The sequence below is a fragment of the Oreochromis niloticus genome, linkage group LG3 (assembly GCF_001858045.2).
Source record: "Oreochromis niloticus isolate F11D_XX linkage group LG3, O_niloticus_UMD_NMBU, whole genome shotgun sequence".
NCBI lineage: Eukaryota > Metazoa > Chordata > Actinopteri > Cichliformes > Cichlidae > Oreochromis > Oreochromis niloticus.
The window spans coordinates 428,229-446,258 of NC_031967.2; the positions used below are offsets into that span (position 1 = coordinate 428,229).

The 18,030-nt window shown below is 38.4% G+C and overlaps 1 protein-coding gene across 1 annotated transcript; it reads right to left on the reverse strand.

Moving 5' to 3' along the window:
• Positions 1-516: 516 nt before the first annotated feature.
• On the reverse strand, positions 517-17,503 carry LOC109194499 (uncharacterized). The gene is made up of 16 exons (XM_025899905.1): positions 17,351-17,503; positions 16,998-17,081; positions 12,474-12,541; positions 12,266-12,368; positions 11,009-12,187; positions 10,610-10,827; positions 10,275-10,440; positions 10,112-10,194; positions 9,857-10,033; positions 9,332-9,436; positions 8,618-8,683; positions 4,931-5,020; positions 1,972-4,441; positions 1,673-1,790; positions 1,518-1,594; positions 517-1,256 (listed from the first exon to the last, which is right to left on the reverse strand). The coding sequence occupies exons 6-13, from the start codon at positions 10,760-10,762 to the stop codon at positions 4,325-4,327; spliced, it is 957 nt and encodes a 318-aa protein (XP_025755690.1). The 5' UTR covers positions 10,763-10,827; positions 11,009-12,187; positions 12,266-12,368; positions 12,474-12,541; positions 16,998-17,081; positions 17,351-17,503; the 3' UTR covers positions 517-1,256; positions 1,518-1,594; positions 1,673-1,790; positions 1,972-4,324.
• Between the last annotated feature and the right edge of the window lie 527 nt (positions 17,504-18,030).

Here is an 18,030-nt window from a genome sequence, read left to right on the forward strand (position 1 = left end):
ACAATTTATGACACTGTCATCAATTCTCAAGATGAAATTTTGGGACAAGTGCTGAAATCTGTGTGGCCCAATGACCATCAACTCTGTTTTATCAGTATTTAGGAGCAAGAAATAATCCGATAACCAGCCCTTAATTGCAGATAGACAAGATTCTAGTTTAGAGACTTCAGCACAATTTCCAAAGGTTAGAGGAACATAAAGCTGCAGGTCATCAGTGTAACAATGAAAGGCTACATTAAAAGAACGTAAAAGAACACCAAGAGGCAGCAGGTACATAGAAAACAGCAACGGCCCAAGTACGGAGCCCTGAGGGACCCCGTGCCTCACTGCACAGGTCTCGGAGAGATCATTTTTAAAACTAACAGTCTGAGACCTCCCAGACAGGTAAGATCTCAGCCATGATAAAACATCTCCTGTAATTCCAATAAAATGTTCAAGCCTATCCAATAAAATGCAGTGATCCACAGGGTCAAACGCAGCACTTAGATCCAGCAGTAATAAACTGAAGTGCGATCGTTGTCTGCATTTACCAGCAGATCATTTACCACTTTGACTAAAGCTGTTTCTGTGGAGTGATTTGGTCTAAAAGCAGACTGAAATGGTTCAAACAGATTGCTTGTTGACAAATGCTCAGTGAGCTGCTTAAAAACCACTTTTTCAAAGACTTTAGATAAAAAAGACAGATGTGAGATGGGTCTATAGTTTGCTGTAAACAAAGCAGTAAAGACTGAGCAACTATGAGCTGTCAGGGAGAATTAGAAGAACGTAACAAAGTATCGCCAAATTAAAACTAATAACTAATAACAGCAAAAACAAGAATTACATACATTGATCAATAGTAATCTGAATCAACAAAAACCAAAACCAGTGCAAAAAGGGTCACAAACCGAAACTGCCAGAATCACATTATTTTCTAAATTTAGTGTCATTTTTTTACAAAAGGTATTAAAATGAAAAAGAATGCAAAACAAAATCTAAACGAACGAGCTCTACTTACATTTCTGAAATACATAACCTGCATATGTACACATACAAAATGTATAAGAACAATTTACATCTGTTCCTTAGTTTCTATCAGTACAAATAAGAATTTACATGACATTATTCAACCTTATATACATTTTACAAAATAAATAAAGTATTTCTTTTCCACAGAGAGCGCGCTCCCATTCTGCAGCCTCTGCCTTCTGAAACAGCTCAGTGTTCATCTGCAGGCACTGTGTGTGAAACCACCTTGAACAGCTGTCACACTGGATCTGGGAATGTTCAACAAACCAAAAATAAAATTCTTTAATCACGTGATTTAACATGAATATCTTTATTAATCTGACATTAGTATGTATTGCATATTTTTTCCTTATCAAATATTCAAAATAACTAACACACCAAGCCAAAAACAATTACATGCAAGTTAAGGCTATATTTGCCCTCTTCCTCAAAACAAAAACCAAATAACAAAAGCAACTGTACACAATAGATTTTGTTAAATAATATCCTCAATTACAAATCTGTCTCACCCATTTGGTGATTGAAGGCCCTGGAAAAGGTGGTTTTGGAGTTGAACACATGGCACAATTGTTTTCTGCCTCCAACACTATTACAAATATAGTAAAATTAGTGATTGACAATGAATATTTAAATACAAGTGATTTCTTTGTGCTATAACACAAACCTGAGGCTCCCAGTATATGTAAAGCAGTTGCTTCACGCTGCTGTACCATTGCTTTAATTGTTGTTTCAAATGTCATGTCTGCTATTTTGGGAAAGGACTCCATGAACGCCTTTGCCATCTATGGAAATAGCAAAATATTCAAAAATAATTTAGTCATATTGCTTTTCTATAGCAGACTCAATTTTATAATGCACCATCAGCACAAACATTATTTGTCTTTGTTACTTTACCAGGATGACAATCACATCGCAGCTATTTGTGTCCTTCTGTACTGGCTGTTTCAAAACTCCTGCTTTTACCTTGATACCCACCCAGTCAGTCTTGTTGACTGCAGTACGCCTCATGTTGAAGAACTCCCTGTGCAAGGGTCATACTGTCATGTGAGGGCCGTGTGCAGGCAGGAAAAGGACCTAAAATGCAGACTGACGGAAACAAAAGGTGAACTTAAGTACAGCTTTAATGCTGGACGGCAAACAGAAAACTGTTCTGAACTAGAACACAAAATGAACCCGCTCGGCACGCTGGCAGGCCGGCAGGTCATTACCTTATTTTGAATGTTCAATGTCAGCACACAGAATTTGAAAAATACTCTAAAACATTTTGGAATAACATGTGGCTTAATTTAATGCCACATTCTTTATTTATGGGAAACAAAGACGGTCGAGAGATATCACTTAGACAAAAACTACAACAGCACTGGCTCTGAGTACTGTATTAAAGCGTCTATAGTAATCACAATTCACTATAATTTACACAGTCCCAGAGCCAATAGGGCTGCACCACCAAAAACACACAGAATCAAAAAAAGTTTAATTCAACTGAAAAAACAGGGAAAGTCATAAATAATGAAAGAAAAAACAAAAATCAACCAACACATTACAAACATAAGCTGCTGGATCTAGTTCTTCAGTTTTTAATGGAAACTGATAGGAAACCATTAGTATTCCAGTATACTGGTATTTGAGGTGCAGGACTTCATAGTGGGACATCACAGACACCACAAATCTGGGTTTGATGAATCCAGATGTCTCAGAAAGTAAAAAATGTTTCCAGGGATGAAATTTTATGACACTTACAGAACATAATTTGAAAAACAAAACCCTCATTTTTCCATAATATTGTATTTGTTTTAGCATTAATACAATGTAAAGTCCAAATATATTTATATTGCAATATGTATATGTATTTATTAGCTTTGACAAACAGTGCCTCCTCATCATTTCTCTTTTCCCGTCAGGATGACACCGGCAGTGTAGTGGTTCAGTATGTATACCTTACTGCCCAAATCCAACTTGCAGCCAACATCATGCAGGGCATGCTCGATAATCTTGTAAAAAACACTGAATAATGAAGAGAGGTCAACTTAAACTGCTAATTATGTTTTTGAAAATATGTAATCCATGATTAATTAATAATGTAGTGCTATCAATGTAAGAATTTTACTCTCTAAAGCACTCAAACACACTGTTTTCATTTTCATTGATTGGCTGATTTTCTATGTGATTTTCTCTATGAGAATATAGCTGGTTGATGTCAAACGTTACAAAAGGAAAGAATATATCGAGCTAACAGGATAATAACAGTAACTCAAATAACCACTATATAAAACCAAAGTACCCAGAAGACAAATGATGAAAATACAACAAAGCAGATCTGGAGGCAGAAGGTTTCTATCAACCGAAGACCACACTGTGGGTGACTCCTGTCAGCCAAGAACAGCAAACTGAACATTTTGTGCTCATAAACGTTTCACATTTTCATAAAAACAGATTTAAAAAACAATATACTCCAATAACTTCCACAGTTACCATCACAGAACATTCTTAAATCCTTCAGTTGTGTTTTCATGGAAAATTTGGATACAAAATGTGACTCAAGACTGAAAGTTCGTCTTTGACAATTTCACTTTTTTTTAATCTTTGATAAATATTTTTTAATTTTTTACGGCTATTTTTTTTTTTTAATTAAAGCAATGCTGGTCATTACGCATGAAAGTTAGCGATCTGGAGTTGTGACTGACAACAGTATAAAACCTTTAAGATTCAAGTGCATCAGCACAGTAACAAATCCATTTAAGACTAAAGCATGTATGAACAATAGCTGTGTCTATAAAAACATTGCATCTGTCTAACGTGATGATAAAATGTGTTTTTGATATGGGAACAGCATTAGGATCAGTGATGTTTTTGCTCTATGAATAGCAATAAAGCAAAACAAACAGCAGGAAATTAAATTTGGGGTTTGAAAGGATTACTGTAACTCAGTAATTAAAATACAGCTTCATTTATTTTGTAGTCTTTTCCAGGTACCTGGCCTGTTAACCATCGATGAGGTTCCAGTGATTTCAGCTGTGGTGAACTATAAAGTTGTTCCTTTTATTTGTGATGGAATCACAGCAACAACAGTTTCCTGTCTTTTCCACAGTGCAGTGACCGATGGGCAAAATAAACAGTGTATTTGTATTTGTGGCACAAGAGTAAGAAATTCTTTTGTCAAAAAAGTCCACAAATAACTGCAGATTTCCCGCATCTTACAAAACGTACATTTGCATACTGACTCATGGGCATTTATTAGTGGTCTCTGATGAGTCGCTCTTCATCAATGGTCATATTTGCATAATTATGATGAAGCAATTCACCCCACAACCCATCATTACTTCAGTTGGCTGGTTTCAGTGATGATGATAATGTACTCTTTATAATTTGGGGGAAACCTGCAGTCAGCTGAGACTGAAGAAGTCACCTGGATGATGACGAAACGTTTCTCCCACTGAAAACGTCCAGATGAACAGAGTCAAGTTTTTCAGACTGACATAAAAAGGATGATTGACAGTTCATCAAGACATATAAATGACTATGTGTTATACCATTATAGAGACCTAATACATTGATAGGACAAGTGAAGTATTTATGGAAAAGTTGTTTTATGTGCACAAGATTGTTACTTTCAAATTTAATGTGTGAATACTAATAACTCAATTTGACATCAGTGTAACCTACCACGATCAATAATTAATTAGCTTGGAAAAGCTATTAAAAGGATGAAGAGTTTAAAGGGAACAGAAACAGTTTTCAGCATAACAGGATACAGAAGCCTGAGTTTTGCACAAAAAGTTCAAACATAAAAATTCACATGTTCTTCTCATGTGATCCTCTGCATGTTTCTGTGTCTGAATGACAGCAGCGACTCTAGTGATCATGATGTTATGACTGTTTGATTTCATTGAAGTTAAAGACAGTAGAATACACATTGATTTACCTGTAATTTATCCAACGTGTTGCCCTTTTCCTCCTCCTGGACTTTTCTGGAGGTGTTTCGCACATCGCATCCTTCTATATCTTCTGTGCTCTATAATAAATGAAAACACTTTACCATTTAAATATTGTTTAATATGTGTGGTGTGCTAGTATATTATAATTCACTGTTTTAAAGTGTCATTTTTGCCTTGCATTCCATATTTTCCTATTGATATCAATCAAAACTAAATGACCATAATTCAAACATTAATATGACAAAAACAATGATCAGCTGACTTATGGAAGTTGGAGTTGGATCCTCATTCTGATTTCCTCGTCCTTCACTGTTTGGAAATGGGTCCCTCAACAGTTCTTTGCATTTTTTTCCTCCTTGTCCACAAGATTTATTGTAAATAAAAAACTTTAAATAACAAAATAAATATAGAATTCATAACATTATAAAAAATGTAAGAAAGATAAATACAGTGATTGTAATATACATATTATTCAAGGTCCAGCATAGCTCAACAACAATGTGTTTAAAATTAGATGAGGCAAAACTACTACAGATGCCATCTCTTCTTTGTATTAGCTGCTGTATTAGAAAGCATGAACTAGTGCTATTAGATCACAATTTTCATTGTTCTCACATAATAAGATTAAAATTTAAAAACACACACTCACATATTTATCTCTCTATGTATATCTATCAATCTATCGATCGATAGATATTAAAATGTCTTTTTTTAAACAGTATTGAGCAATCACTCCAACAGTTTAAATGCCTTTCATGACCGGACTTTTTCACTCATTTTTACTCGAATACTACCGACTGACATTATTCTGAGGAAATGAAGTGACTTCTTGACGACCCAATTAACTCGAACTTTTTAGTTGCTCTAAGAACAAAGGAACCTACGAACATAAGTCCTGATATGAACCAGTATTATGGCCGGCCTTCAAGATTATCGGATCAAAAATAGGAACGACTGCCAAGAAGTAATAATCAATGAAGCCAAATATGGCTCACTGACTGTGATATGCAAAATTAAAAACATCAGTGGCCACAGTTTTTAATGGGTGATGAATCGTAAAATTACATTTTTTCATTCATATCATCATCTGTAGGTTATGAGAATATGAGTACAGAGATACAATATTAATATCTACAGCCAATGATTAAAAACAAAATATATTGTCACTGTTCAGGGATGTAATTTGGCCATTGGTGGTGTTGTTCTCAAGGCTTCTTCGAGGAGCATCCAGGAGAACTACTTTCAAAGTATTTAAATAAAAAGAAAGCTTGTTTTTCTTTTAGAAGGTTCCCTTAATAAATATTTACTAGCAACCTCTTTAACATGATAATTAAGGGTTTGTGTTTATACATAAAAAATAACAAACTAAAATCATTAATTATAATAATAGTTTGTTTAATACAATTAATATATATAAATTAACACCCATCTCGCCCCTGCAGGCGGTTTATCCTTCAAGCTCGGGTCCTCTACCAGAGGCCTGGGAGCTTGAGGGTCCTGCGCAGTATCTTAGCTGTTCCCAGGACTGCGCTCTTCTGGACAGAGATCTCCGATGTTGTTCCCGGAATCTGCTGGAGCCACTCGCCTAGCTTGGGAGTCACCGCACCTAGTGCTCCGATTACCACGGGGACCACCGTTACCTTCACCCTCCACATCCTCTCGAGCTCTTCTCTGAGCCCTTGGTATTTCTCCAGCTTCTCGTGTTCCTTCTTCCTGATATTGCTGTCATTCGGAACCGCTACATCGATCACTACAGCCGTCTTCTTCTGTTTGTCTACCACCACTATGTCCGGTTGGTTAGCCACCACCATTTTGTCCGTCTGCATCTGGAAGTCCCACAGGATCTTAGCTCGGTCATTCTCCACCACCCTTGGGGGCGTCTCCCATTTTGACCTTGGGACTTCCAGGTTATACTCGGCACAGATGTTCCTGTACACTATGCCGGCCACTTGGTTATGGCGCTCCATGTATGCCCTGCCTGCTAGCTTGTCTCAGGGGCATCTTTACACAGCCTGCACCTGGGGTCTTGCCTGGTGTGACAGACCCCAGCCTCTATGGATCTTGTACTCAGAGCTTGTTCTTGTGCTGCCATGATTAGTGCCTCTGTGCTGTCTTTCAGTCCAGCTTTGTCCAGCCACTGGTAGGATTTCTGGATATCAGCCACCTCCTCTATCTGCCGGTGGTACATACCGTGCAGGGGCCTGTCCTTCCATGATGGTTCCTCGCCTTCCTCCTCTTTCTTGGGTTTCTGCTGCCTGAGGTATTCACTGAGCACGCTGTCAGTTGGGGCCATCTTCGTGATGTATTCGTGGATGTTTCTTGTCTCATCCTGGACTGTGGTGCTAACACTCACCAGTCCCCGGCCCCCTTCCTTCCGCTTAGCGTACAGCCTCAGGGTGCTGGACTTGGGGTGAAACCCTCCATGCATGGTCAGGAGCTTTCTTGTCTTTATGTCAGTGGCTTCTATCTTCTTCTTTGGCCAACTTATTATACCAGCTGGGTACTTGATCACGGGCAGGGCGTAGGCGTTGATGGCTCAGATCTTGTTCTTACCTTTCAGCTGACTCCTCAGGACTTGCCTGACCCTCTGCAGATACTTGGTGGTTGCAGCTTTTCTAGCGGCCTCTTCATGGTTCCCATTTGCCTGTGGGATCCCCAGGTACTTGTAACTGTCCTCTATGTCTGCAAGGGGGCCGGGGACTGGTGAGTGTCAGCACCACAGTCCAGGATGAGACAAGAAACGTTCACGAATACATCACGAAGATGGCCCCAACATACAGCATGCTCAGTGAATACCTCAGGCAGCAGAAACCCAAGAAAGAGGAGGAAGGCGAGGAACCATCATGGAAGGACAGGCCCCTGCACGGTATGTACCACCGGCAGATAGAGGAGGTGGCCGATATCCAGAAATCCTACCAGTGGCTGGACAAAGCTGGACTGAAAGACAGCACAGAGGCACTAATCATGGCAGCACAAGAACAAGCTCTGAGTACAAGATCCATAGAGGCTGGGGTCTATCACACCAGGCAAGACCCCAGGTGCAGGCTGTGTAAAGAGGCCCCAGAGACAATCCAGCACATAACAGCAGGGTGCAAGATGCTAGCAGGCAGGGCATACATGGAGCGCCATAACCAAGTGGCCGGCATAGTGTACAGGAACATCTGTGCCGAGTATAGCCTGGAAGTCCCGAGGTCAAAATGGGAGACGCCCCCAAGGGTGGTGGAGAATGACCGAGCTAAGATCCTGTGGGACTTCCAGATACAGATGGACAAAATGGTGGTGGCTAACCAACCGGACATAGTGGTGGTAGACAAACAGAAGAAGACGGCCGTAGTGATCGATGTAGCGGTTCCGAATGACAGCAATATCAGGAAGAAGGAACACGAGAAGCTGGAGAAATACCAAGGGCTCAGAGAAGAGCTCGAGAGGATGTGGAGGGTGAAGGTAACGGTGGTCCCCGTGGTAATCGGAGCACTAGGTGCGGTGACTCCCAAGCTAGGCGAGTGGCTCCAGCAGATCCCGGGAACAACATCGGAGATCTCTGTCCAGAAGAGCGCAGTCCTGGGAACAGCTAAGATACTGCGCAGGACCCTCAAGCTCCCAGGCCTCTGGTAGAGGACCCGAGCCTGAAGGATAAACCGCCCGCAGGGGCGAGATGGGTGTTTATATCAAACCTGTGTAGTGACAGCTTCAGTCGGCTCTGTGGGAACATCTGAGTGTGGTGGTTCTTCTTGATGATCCTTATAAAAATAATAAAATTACAACTTTACATGGAAGAACACAGAATACTTACAGAACACACATGAACATGTTTGTCTTTAGCAGAACTTAAATTATTCTCCATCTATAATACAAACATCGGTTTAGACAATATACAGTCTGTGTTTATATGTTACTGCATTTACAGAACAAAATGTTAAGTGATATAAATGGTCTTCTACAACAGCAATAACTAACAATAATGCTCATTATTGCACTAACATCAAGTATTTTATGGGTAGCTGTTGCCATGTGTGGAGTGTACAATATCATGATTTTCATGACCAAAGTTTTCCTAAAAGCTGTGAAAGACTAATGATGTTTTAATTTAAAATGTATTATGGCACATAACATGGTTATCTGATGTATACAACACAGTTTTAACACATAGATGAGTTATAATTACTGTACATTTATGTATAGTTAACATCGTTATTTACTTTCATAAACATAAAATGAATTAAATCACAGGAGCATAAAGAGAATTACAGTAAGATTACAGTATTTTTTACATGCCTAATTGAACAATTGTAAAAAAAGCAAAGTATACATTTAAATTTGATTACAACACACAAGCTTTCAAATAGAAAATGTTTTAGTGACATAGATGAAAGAAAAAATGATGATACCTGTTTGACTCGTTTTCCCATCAGAGCAGTTACATAGAAGCCTTTTTGTTTTCTACTTCTTTTCTTCCACTTCTCGGTCTCCACTCGGTAAGACTGAAAAGTATACTTTTGAAATAATTAACAATACTTTTTAGATCTGATCTTCATGTACAAAAGATTACGAACATGCAAACCGTCAAGGACATTTACTGTAATCCCAAATTTATTGGAGCGTAAAATGCTTCATGCTTCCTGTCTTTGGTTTAATTACAGTTGTTAGTCAAATAATCTCCTATATTTATCACATCAGAAATGTCATTCTAACCACATGTAATGCAGTAAAATGTTTTTAATAACACAAAGTCACAACGACAGTACCAAAGACATTTAGACTAAAGCATGCACAAAAACAGACCATTTCTAATGTGAATGGGAATATACATTACAGATTGGATAAATGCAACAACAGCAGTGCGAATGACTTTCGTTGTGTAAAAACTGCACCAAATCTGTCCCAAAATGTTAATGATCCTCTTCAAACCTCACCTTCGTCCTTTTTTTGCCTCCATGGCCATATTCTCGGAGAAGAGCATCATGTTTCCTCTGATATATCTGCACAAAGTCATCTAGGCCAGCGAGACGCCTTCGTTCAAAGCGAATCCTTTTCAGGTCCCAGTGACTTTTTTCCATGATCCCTTGTGTTCGATTGTCTTCAGTGTAGTTCTGAAAATGGTAATTACATCATTTACACTTTGGCCAAATTCAGCATAATGTTTCTTTTACTGTATTAACTTATTCTACCTGCTTCTTCAACTGCGACACATGATTGTACCGTTTACTGAGAAAGCCATACGCTGAGCCTTTCCCATGCCGTCCAAGGTCTCCTAAAGAAAAACAGAATTTTTAATCAATAAAGCACATAAATAACAACATATAAGTGTTGATTGACCAAAACAAGACATACCAAGCAGCATTCCTGACCACAAGGTAGCATGTGGTAGAAAGTACTTTGAAATACTTGAAATGAATGCTGGTGCATGGTACACATTCGGTGGTCCAGTCACATCAAGGTGGGCACTGGCAATGACTTCTGCAAAGTGCTGTTTAAGTGATGAGTGAACTATTGCCGTCTGAAATAAAAACTTAAATATCATATAATGTTTTTTGATTCTTAAAGAAAGTCTTAATCTGTTTTAAAAACACAGAAATGTACTACAAACGATGTTATTGGTGTCACACTATATCATGAACACAATTAATATCTTAACCATTGAAATCCAAGCTGAATTTTAAAATGACCTTATAATCCTCTGGAAGGATGTCTGTTTCTTCAGCATCCCCATTCCCCGTCTGATCGATCAGCAGTTTGAGGTTCTGCAGGTGTTTGTTCACTTCTGGTCCACTGCATGGACTTTTGAAAACAACTGTTGCACTTATAATGATGCCATCCATGTCTTTCAAGTTGGAAGAACAGGCCAGTAATCCAAAACGTGCCAAGTTTGTAGTGTTTCTGTAGTCTATAGTGGAAAAAAGCATATAAACAATAAGCATCCATACTAAACACAAAGTCTAATCATTAGCAGAAACAACATTAACAAAATATGATTATAATAGAGATGAATTAGCAAGTCAACAATAACTACAAGAACACTAACACCAAAGAAATACTTAAAACAGAAAAATAACAATCGTACTCACAGACTCTGGCACAAATACCTCTTTCTGCAAAGATCCTTTGCGTTCTTCATGATGTGACTCAAACACCGGTGGAGAATGGGTATGTTGAAGTTATCCGTGTCTAACTGTCCTGTGATAACCTGGAAGTATCGCTCCAAAAGGTCTTCCAAACTCGCTCTGCAGAATGTTACAGCAATGGACTGAAGCACCAGTGAGCCATCACATATGATCATTACTGGCCTTTTGTTTGCCCTGCTTCCATACATTTGTGTAAGCTCTGTTTGAAATGCTTGTAGAAAATATGTAACAGAAGCAGTGGTATGGTCACATGTTACAGAAGTTGCTGTTGGTAGAGGTGATGATCCCTTGAAGGGATTTCTAACTATAACTTCATACACATAGTACGGAGTAGCAGAAGCATCATCTTTAGATGCTTCCTGTTGCATCAAAATATTCTATGTGGTCTTTGCACCGCTGGTAAAACACTGAAAGTGTTTCTTTGGACCACAGCATTATACCTTTTGGATGCAGGAGCACTCTCTGAAGGACTTCGTTTGGAAGTCCTTGCTGTCTGTCTATTAACATTTGCAGACTGGCCGTCTCATTTAAATGAGGTCTCTGTTTTTTTCTGTGGGACAAGGCAATATTTTTCAAGACATCTTTAGATGGAGCCTCATCCCGACACCCTGCTTGGAAAGCTTTTTCTGGTATTTGATTTAGAGAATCCAGATAAAGACTTCTTGGCATTTTGGTTTCCAGTTTTTCTGCTATTACATCTCTGGACTGTCCACGCACAGGTCTTGTTTTTATTTCCTTTGTGTTGTGGCACTCCTCACCTCCTTGGAAAAGCACATCAGCCTTCAGGGTTTTTTCACCTTTAACCTCCACTTTCACTGGACAGTCCTTAAAACGGCAGTATGCCGTACATGAGAATACAGCCGTCTTAGACTGTGACTGACTGGTCTTGATGGTCTGCCTCTTAAATCCAAAACTGCAAAATGGGTGTACTGACTTAATGCCAGTGGCTACAACATTAGTCCACTGCATACCTTTGAAAAGCCTCCCTTTCTGTGTTTTTTAGGTCTTGCCAGTCTTTCTGGTCAATGAAAACAAACATGGCTGCTGTGGCAAAGAGCATTTGTAGAATTCCTCTTCAGCATTACTACTGTCACTTCTGTTGGATGAATTTCTACTCCAGTCCTATAATGCATAAAAAGAATTTATTAAAAATAGGTGATGTAACTTCATGACAGAAATGTTATGTGGAAAATACTTTACCTTTTCGAGGGATGTAGACGATTGTGATGGAGACACCAGTTTGTTTCAATTCAGGAGAAATGTTTAGGACAATGCCATTGTCATCACTGTCCTCCACAACATCCTTTGAATATCATTTTATTTGTCAAACAAAGAAATAATTTTTAAATAGAGACATTGTTTTCATCGAGTAAAAGTAGTTCAAAGTAATGTAATAAATAATTCCAACCTGTTTGAGCAAATAGAGATTCATTTCCTTCCATTGCAGATGGACACATCTCCAGTGTTTCCTTCATCCTGAGTGTGAAATAATTATTAACTCATGAGTATAGTCAGGTAAAACAGGAACTACATGTTTTAGTTTCAAAGGTTTAGCATAGAGCTTACTCTATATTACAAATATAATAGATGTTTATATAACCTATGCAAAATGGAAACTGGATAATAGAAATGTGAAATCAACTCCTCTGTATTGCACGGTGTCACAGCAAGTTCTTTAGTAGAGTTTAAAGCAATGTTTGTTGAACACCACAATGTTGTGAAGCCTTATATATATTTATATGGCTTTTATATGAAAATATTGTCTTCTGCAGTGTGGACATAATACAAGTAATTTACTTACTTTATGTTAATGAGAGTGTGGGGAGTGAGCTGGAGGGCAGGGTGGGCTGCTTTTAACCATGTGAAGCACTTTGTGCTACATCTTTGTATGAAAAGTGCTTTATAAATAAAGATTGATTGATACACACATAGATGATAAATGGACTGATTTATATATATTGCTTTTCTACTCTCCCGGAGTACTCAAAGCGCTCTGTACAACATACCACATTCACAACACCTCATACATGCACTTCTAAAATCAAGTGCAAACTAATAAACATTTACACACATTCACACTCCGATGAGCGCATCAGAGGGCAACTTGGGGTTAGTATCCTGCCAAAGGATATTTGGCATGCAGACTGAGCCAGGAATCGACGAGTATACCTGCTCTACAACCTGACCCACAGCCACCCAGTAGCAAATATAAATCATTTATATTTGTTTGATACAATATTGAAGCACAAGCTAGGCAGTGCTAAAGGTGTTGGTGGCTGATTTAACTTACATTTTAGAGTAAACGTTAAAATCTGCATGAAAATGTGAAGGAAAAAAGTGTAACACCCAAAAAGCAAAACATAATTCAATTCAATTCAATTTTATTTATATAGCGCCAAATCACAACAAAAGTCGCCTCAAGGCGCTTTATATTGTACAGTAGATAGCACAATAATAAATACAGAGAAAAGCCCAACAATCATATGACCCCCTATGAGCAAGCACTTTGGCGACAGTGGGAAGGAAAAACTCCCTTTTAACAGGAAGAAACCTCCGGCAGAACCAGGCTCAGGGAGGGGCGGCCATCTGCTGCGACCGGTTGGGTGAAGAAGGAAAACAGGATAAAGACATGCTGTGGAAGAGAGACAGAGATTAATAACAGATATGATTCGATGCAGAGAGGTCTATTAACACATAGTGAGTGAGAAAGGTGAGTGGAAGGGAAAAACTCAATGCATCATGGGAATCCCCGGCAGCCTACGTCTATTGCAGCATAACTAAGGGAGGATTCAGGGTCACCTGGTCCAGCCCTAACTATATGCTTTAGCAAAAAGGAAAGTTTGAAGCCTAATCTTGAAAGTAGAGATAGTGTCTGTCTCCCGAATCCAAACTGGAAGCTGGTTCCACAGAAGAGGGGCCTGAAAACTGAAGGCTCTGCCTCCCATTCTACTTTTAAATACTCTAGGAACAACAAGTAAGCCTGCAGAGCGAGAGCGAAGTGCTCTAATGGGGTGATATGGTACTACAAGGTCATTAAGATAAGATGGGGCCTGATTATTTAAGACCTTGTATGTGAGGAGCAGGATTTTGAATTCAATTCTGGATTTAACAGGAAGCCAATGAAGGGAAGCCAAAACAGGAGAAATATGCTCTCTCTTTCTAGTCCCTGTCAGGACTCTTGCTGCAGCATTTTGGATTAACTGAAGGCTTTTCAGTGAGTTTTTAGGACATCCTGATAATAATGAATTACAGTAGTCCAGCCTGGAAGTAATAAATGCATGAACTAGTTTTTCAGCATCACTCTGAGACAGGATATTTCTAATTTTAGAGATGTTGCGCAAATGGAAGAAAGCAGTCTTACATATTTGTTTAATATGTGCATTGAAGGACATGTCCTGGTCAAAAATGACTCCAAGGTTCCTCACAGTGTTACTGGAGGCCGAGGTAATGCCATCCAGAGTAAGAATCTGGTTAGATACCATATTTCTAAGATTTTCAGGGCCGAGTACAATAACCTCAGTTTGATCTGAATTAAGAAGCAGAAAGTTAGCGGCCATCCAGGTCTTTATGTCTTTAAGACATTCCTGCAGTTTAACTAATTGGTGTGTGTTACCTGCTTCATGGATAGATAGAGCTGCGTGTCATCTGCATAGCAGTGAAAATTTATGCTATGTCTTCTAATGATGTTGCCTAAGGGAAGCATGTATAATGTAAACAGAATTGGTCCTAGCACTGAACCCTGTGGAACACCATAATTGACCTTAGTGTCTGAAGAGGACTCTCCATTTACATGTACAAACTGGAGTCTATTAGATAGATATGATACAAACCACTGCAGTGCAGTACCTGTAATACCTACAGCATGTTCTAATCGCTCTAATAGGATATTATGGTCAACAGTATCAAACGCAGCACTGAGGTCTAGCAGGACAAGCACAGAGATCAGTCCACTGTCAGAGGCCATAAGAAGATCATTTGTAACCTTCACTAAAGCTGTTTCTGTGCTGTGATGAGCTCTGAAACCTGACTGAAACTCTTCAAATAAGCCATTCCTCTGCAGATGATCTGTTAGCTGTTTGACAACTACTCTTTCAAGGATTTTTGATATGAAAGGAAGGTTGGAGATTGGCCTATAATTAGCTAAGACAGCTGGGTCTAGAGATGGCTTTTTAAGTAAAGGTTTAACTACAGCCAGCTTGAAGGCCTGTGGTACATAGCCGATTATTAGAGATAGGTTGATCATATTTAAGATCGAATAATTAATTAATGGCAGGACTTCTTTGAGCAGTTTTGTAGGAATGGGGTCTAAAAGACACGTTGATGGTTTGGAGGAAGTAATTATTGAAGTTAACTCAGAAAGATCAATTGGAGAAAAAGAGTCTAACTTAACATCAATGGTACTAAAAGTAGCTGTAGATAATATTACATCTGTGGGATGATTATTGGTAATTTTTTCTCTAATGATAAAAATTTTATTTGTGAAGAAGTTCATGAAGTCATTACTAGTTAACGTTAAAGGGATGGTTGGCTCAGTAGAGCTCTGACTGTTTGTCAGCCTGGCTACAGTGCTGAAGAGAAACCTGGGGTTGTTCTTATTTTCTTCAATCAGTGACGAATAGTAAGATGTTCTGGCTTTGCGGAGGGCTTTCTTATAAAGCAGCAAACTATTTCTCCAGGCTAAATGATGATCCTCTAAATTTGTGACACGCCATTTCCTCTCCAGCTTACGAGTTATCTGCTTTAGGCTACGTGTTTGAGAATTATACCACGGAGTCAGGTACTTCGGATTTGAGGCTTTAGTTTTCACAGGAGCTACAGTATCCAGAGTCGTACGTAGTGAGGAGGTAAAATTATTAACAAGATAATCGACCTCTGTTGGAGTAGCGTTCAGATAGCTGCTCTGCTCTATGTTGGTACAGGGCATTGAAGATGATAACAGTGGGTGGATTATATTCTTAAACTTAGTTACAGCACTTTCAGAAAGACATCTACTTTGATAAAGTCTACTCTCCACTGCTGTGTAATCAATTATTGTAAATGTAAATGTTATCAGGAAATGATCAGACAGCAGAGGGTTTTCAGGAAACACTGTTAAATGTTCAGTTTCTATGCCATATGTTAAAACAAGATCTAGAGTGTGATTAAAGTGGTGGGTGGGTTCTTTTACAGTTTGAGAGAAGCCAATTGAGTCTAATAACAGATTAAATGCGATGTTGAGGCTGTCATTTTTAGCATCTACATGGATGTTAAAATCACCCACAATAATTATTTTATCTGAGCTGAGCACTAAATCAGATAAAAAGTCTGAGAAATCAGAGAGAAACTCTGTGTAAGGCCCAGGTGGACGATAGATGATAACAAGTAAGACTGGTTTCTGAGTTTTACAGCTGGGGTGGACGAGGCTAAGCATCAGGCTTTCAAATGAATTAAAAGTCTGTCTTGGTCTTTCGTTAATTAATAGGCTGGAGTGAAAAATTGCTGCCACACCGCCCCCTCGGCCTGTGCTTCGAGATTTCTGGTAGTTAGAATGACTCGGGGGTGTTGATTCATTTAAACTAACATAGAAATTCCTTTAGTGAAACAGCAGAATTGAAATAAAAAAATAACAATCTTAATGTACCTGCTCAAAGACTTGAATGGGTGTACTGTAGGTGGCCAGAGCCAAATGCGTTTGCCCTTCAAACAACAACGGTTCCTGTTTTTTGTGCCTCCATCCATTAATGCAATATGTCTCATGTTAGGTGTTATTATTAACCACTACACTATGGAGTTACCACTACACTACAATTGATAGAAAACCATAAATTCATGTGTAAATGATTGTTTAACCATGTAATCTAAACATTAATACAATTAAAAAATGTAACTTTTGAATTCATAACAATATATGTAACATCAAAGGAATCCTGTAATTTTGTTTTGAAATACGTACCAAAGAAGATGTGTTCTCTCCAGAGGTCCCACTATCACCTTCAACATGGATATTTTTGGGTTTGTGTCTGACTTCCATGGTTCTCTGTTTAATACACATGTAGTCATTACATTTTCATCTCTCTGTAATGTAAAACAGTATCCTTCCACCTAGTTATACTTAGGTGTGCCTGTGCAGGGCACAGTTTTTATTATTCATCCACTGTTCTTCAGGTCTAAACAAACTTCTGTTGCTCACTCAATCTTTGCTCTGTAATTCATTCAGAGCTTAATAAATGTTTGCCACTCTCCTTGATAAATACTAAGTCCAGAGTAGTATTCAGACTCTAAACATAGATATCATAGGGTGCTTACCTTTTGGTAGTGCAGAGCAACATGATTAAGTTTTGTACGATTTGTACAATGATTTGGCACTCCCAGGTCTTTGCACACGTTACTCCAGAATGCGTCTCCTCGGTGAACACGGTGTTTCTTTCTGTTTTGTGGTTCGGAGAAAGTCTCAATGCATTTTATTTTATGTTGATGTTTCAGACGAATTCTCCGTGTCTGTAAATGCAAGTAAAACAATTAAATAAAATAGAGAGATCTAGAACTATAAAATTATATTTTAATTTTTTTACACTATATGACTTCAAAATATTGTTTAAGGATAAAACTTGTCTTTCCAAAGGATGGAAATGTGGAGGTTCTGTAACACAAATAAGAAATTAAAAAACAAAGGCTTCAATGTATTTGCCAAACAGTAACATTTTCAGTTTTTGTCATGAACTTGTTATATTTACATATTTCCTGTATTACTGGAAATGATATATTTAAAACCACTGGGGTGAGCGAAATGGTCTCGGATGGAAACAGACTAATCATATTATTGTTAACGACCATTATAGTCAAAGATATGGACAAAGCAACAGTCTTATAATTTGTGTTTCGGGTTCAAGGAAATAAGCCTACGTAGGAAAAGTTATTAAATTATGTATTAAAATCAAATTTCTTTCTAACAAATTTGTTTAAAAGTGGTTGTTTGTTTATAGGGG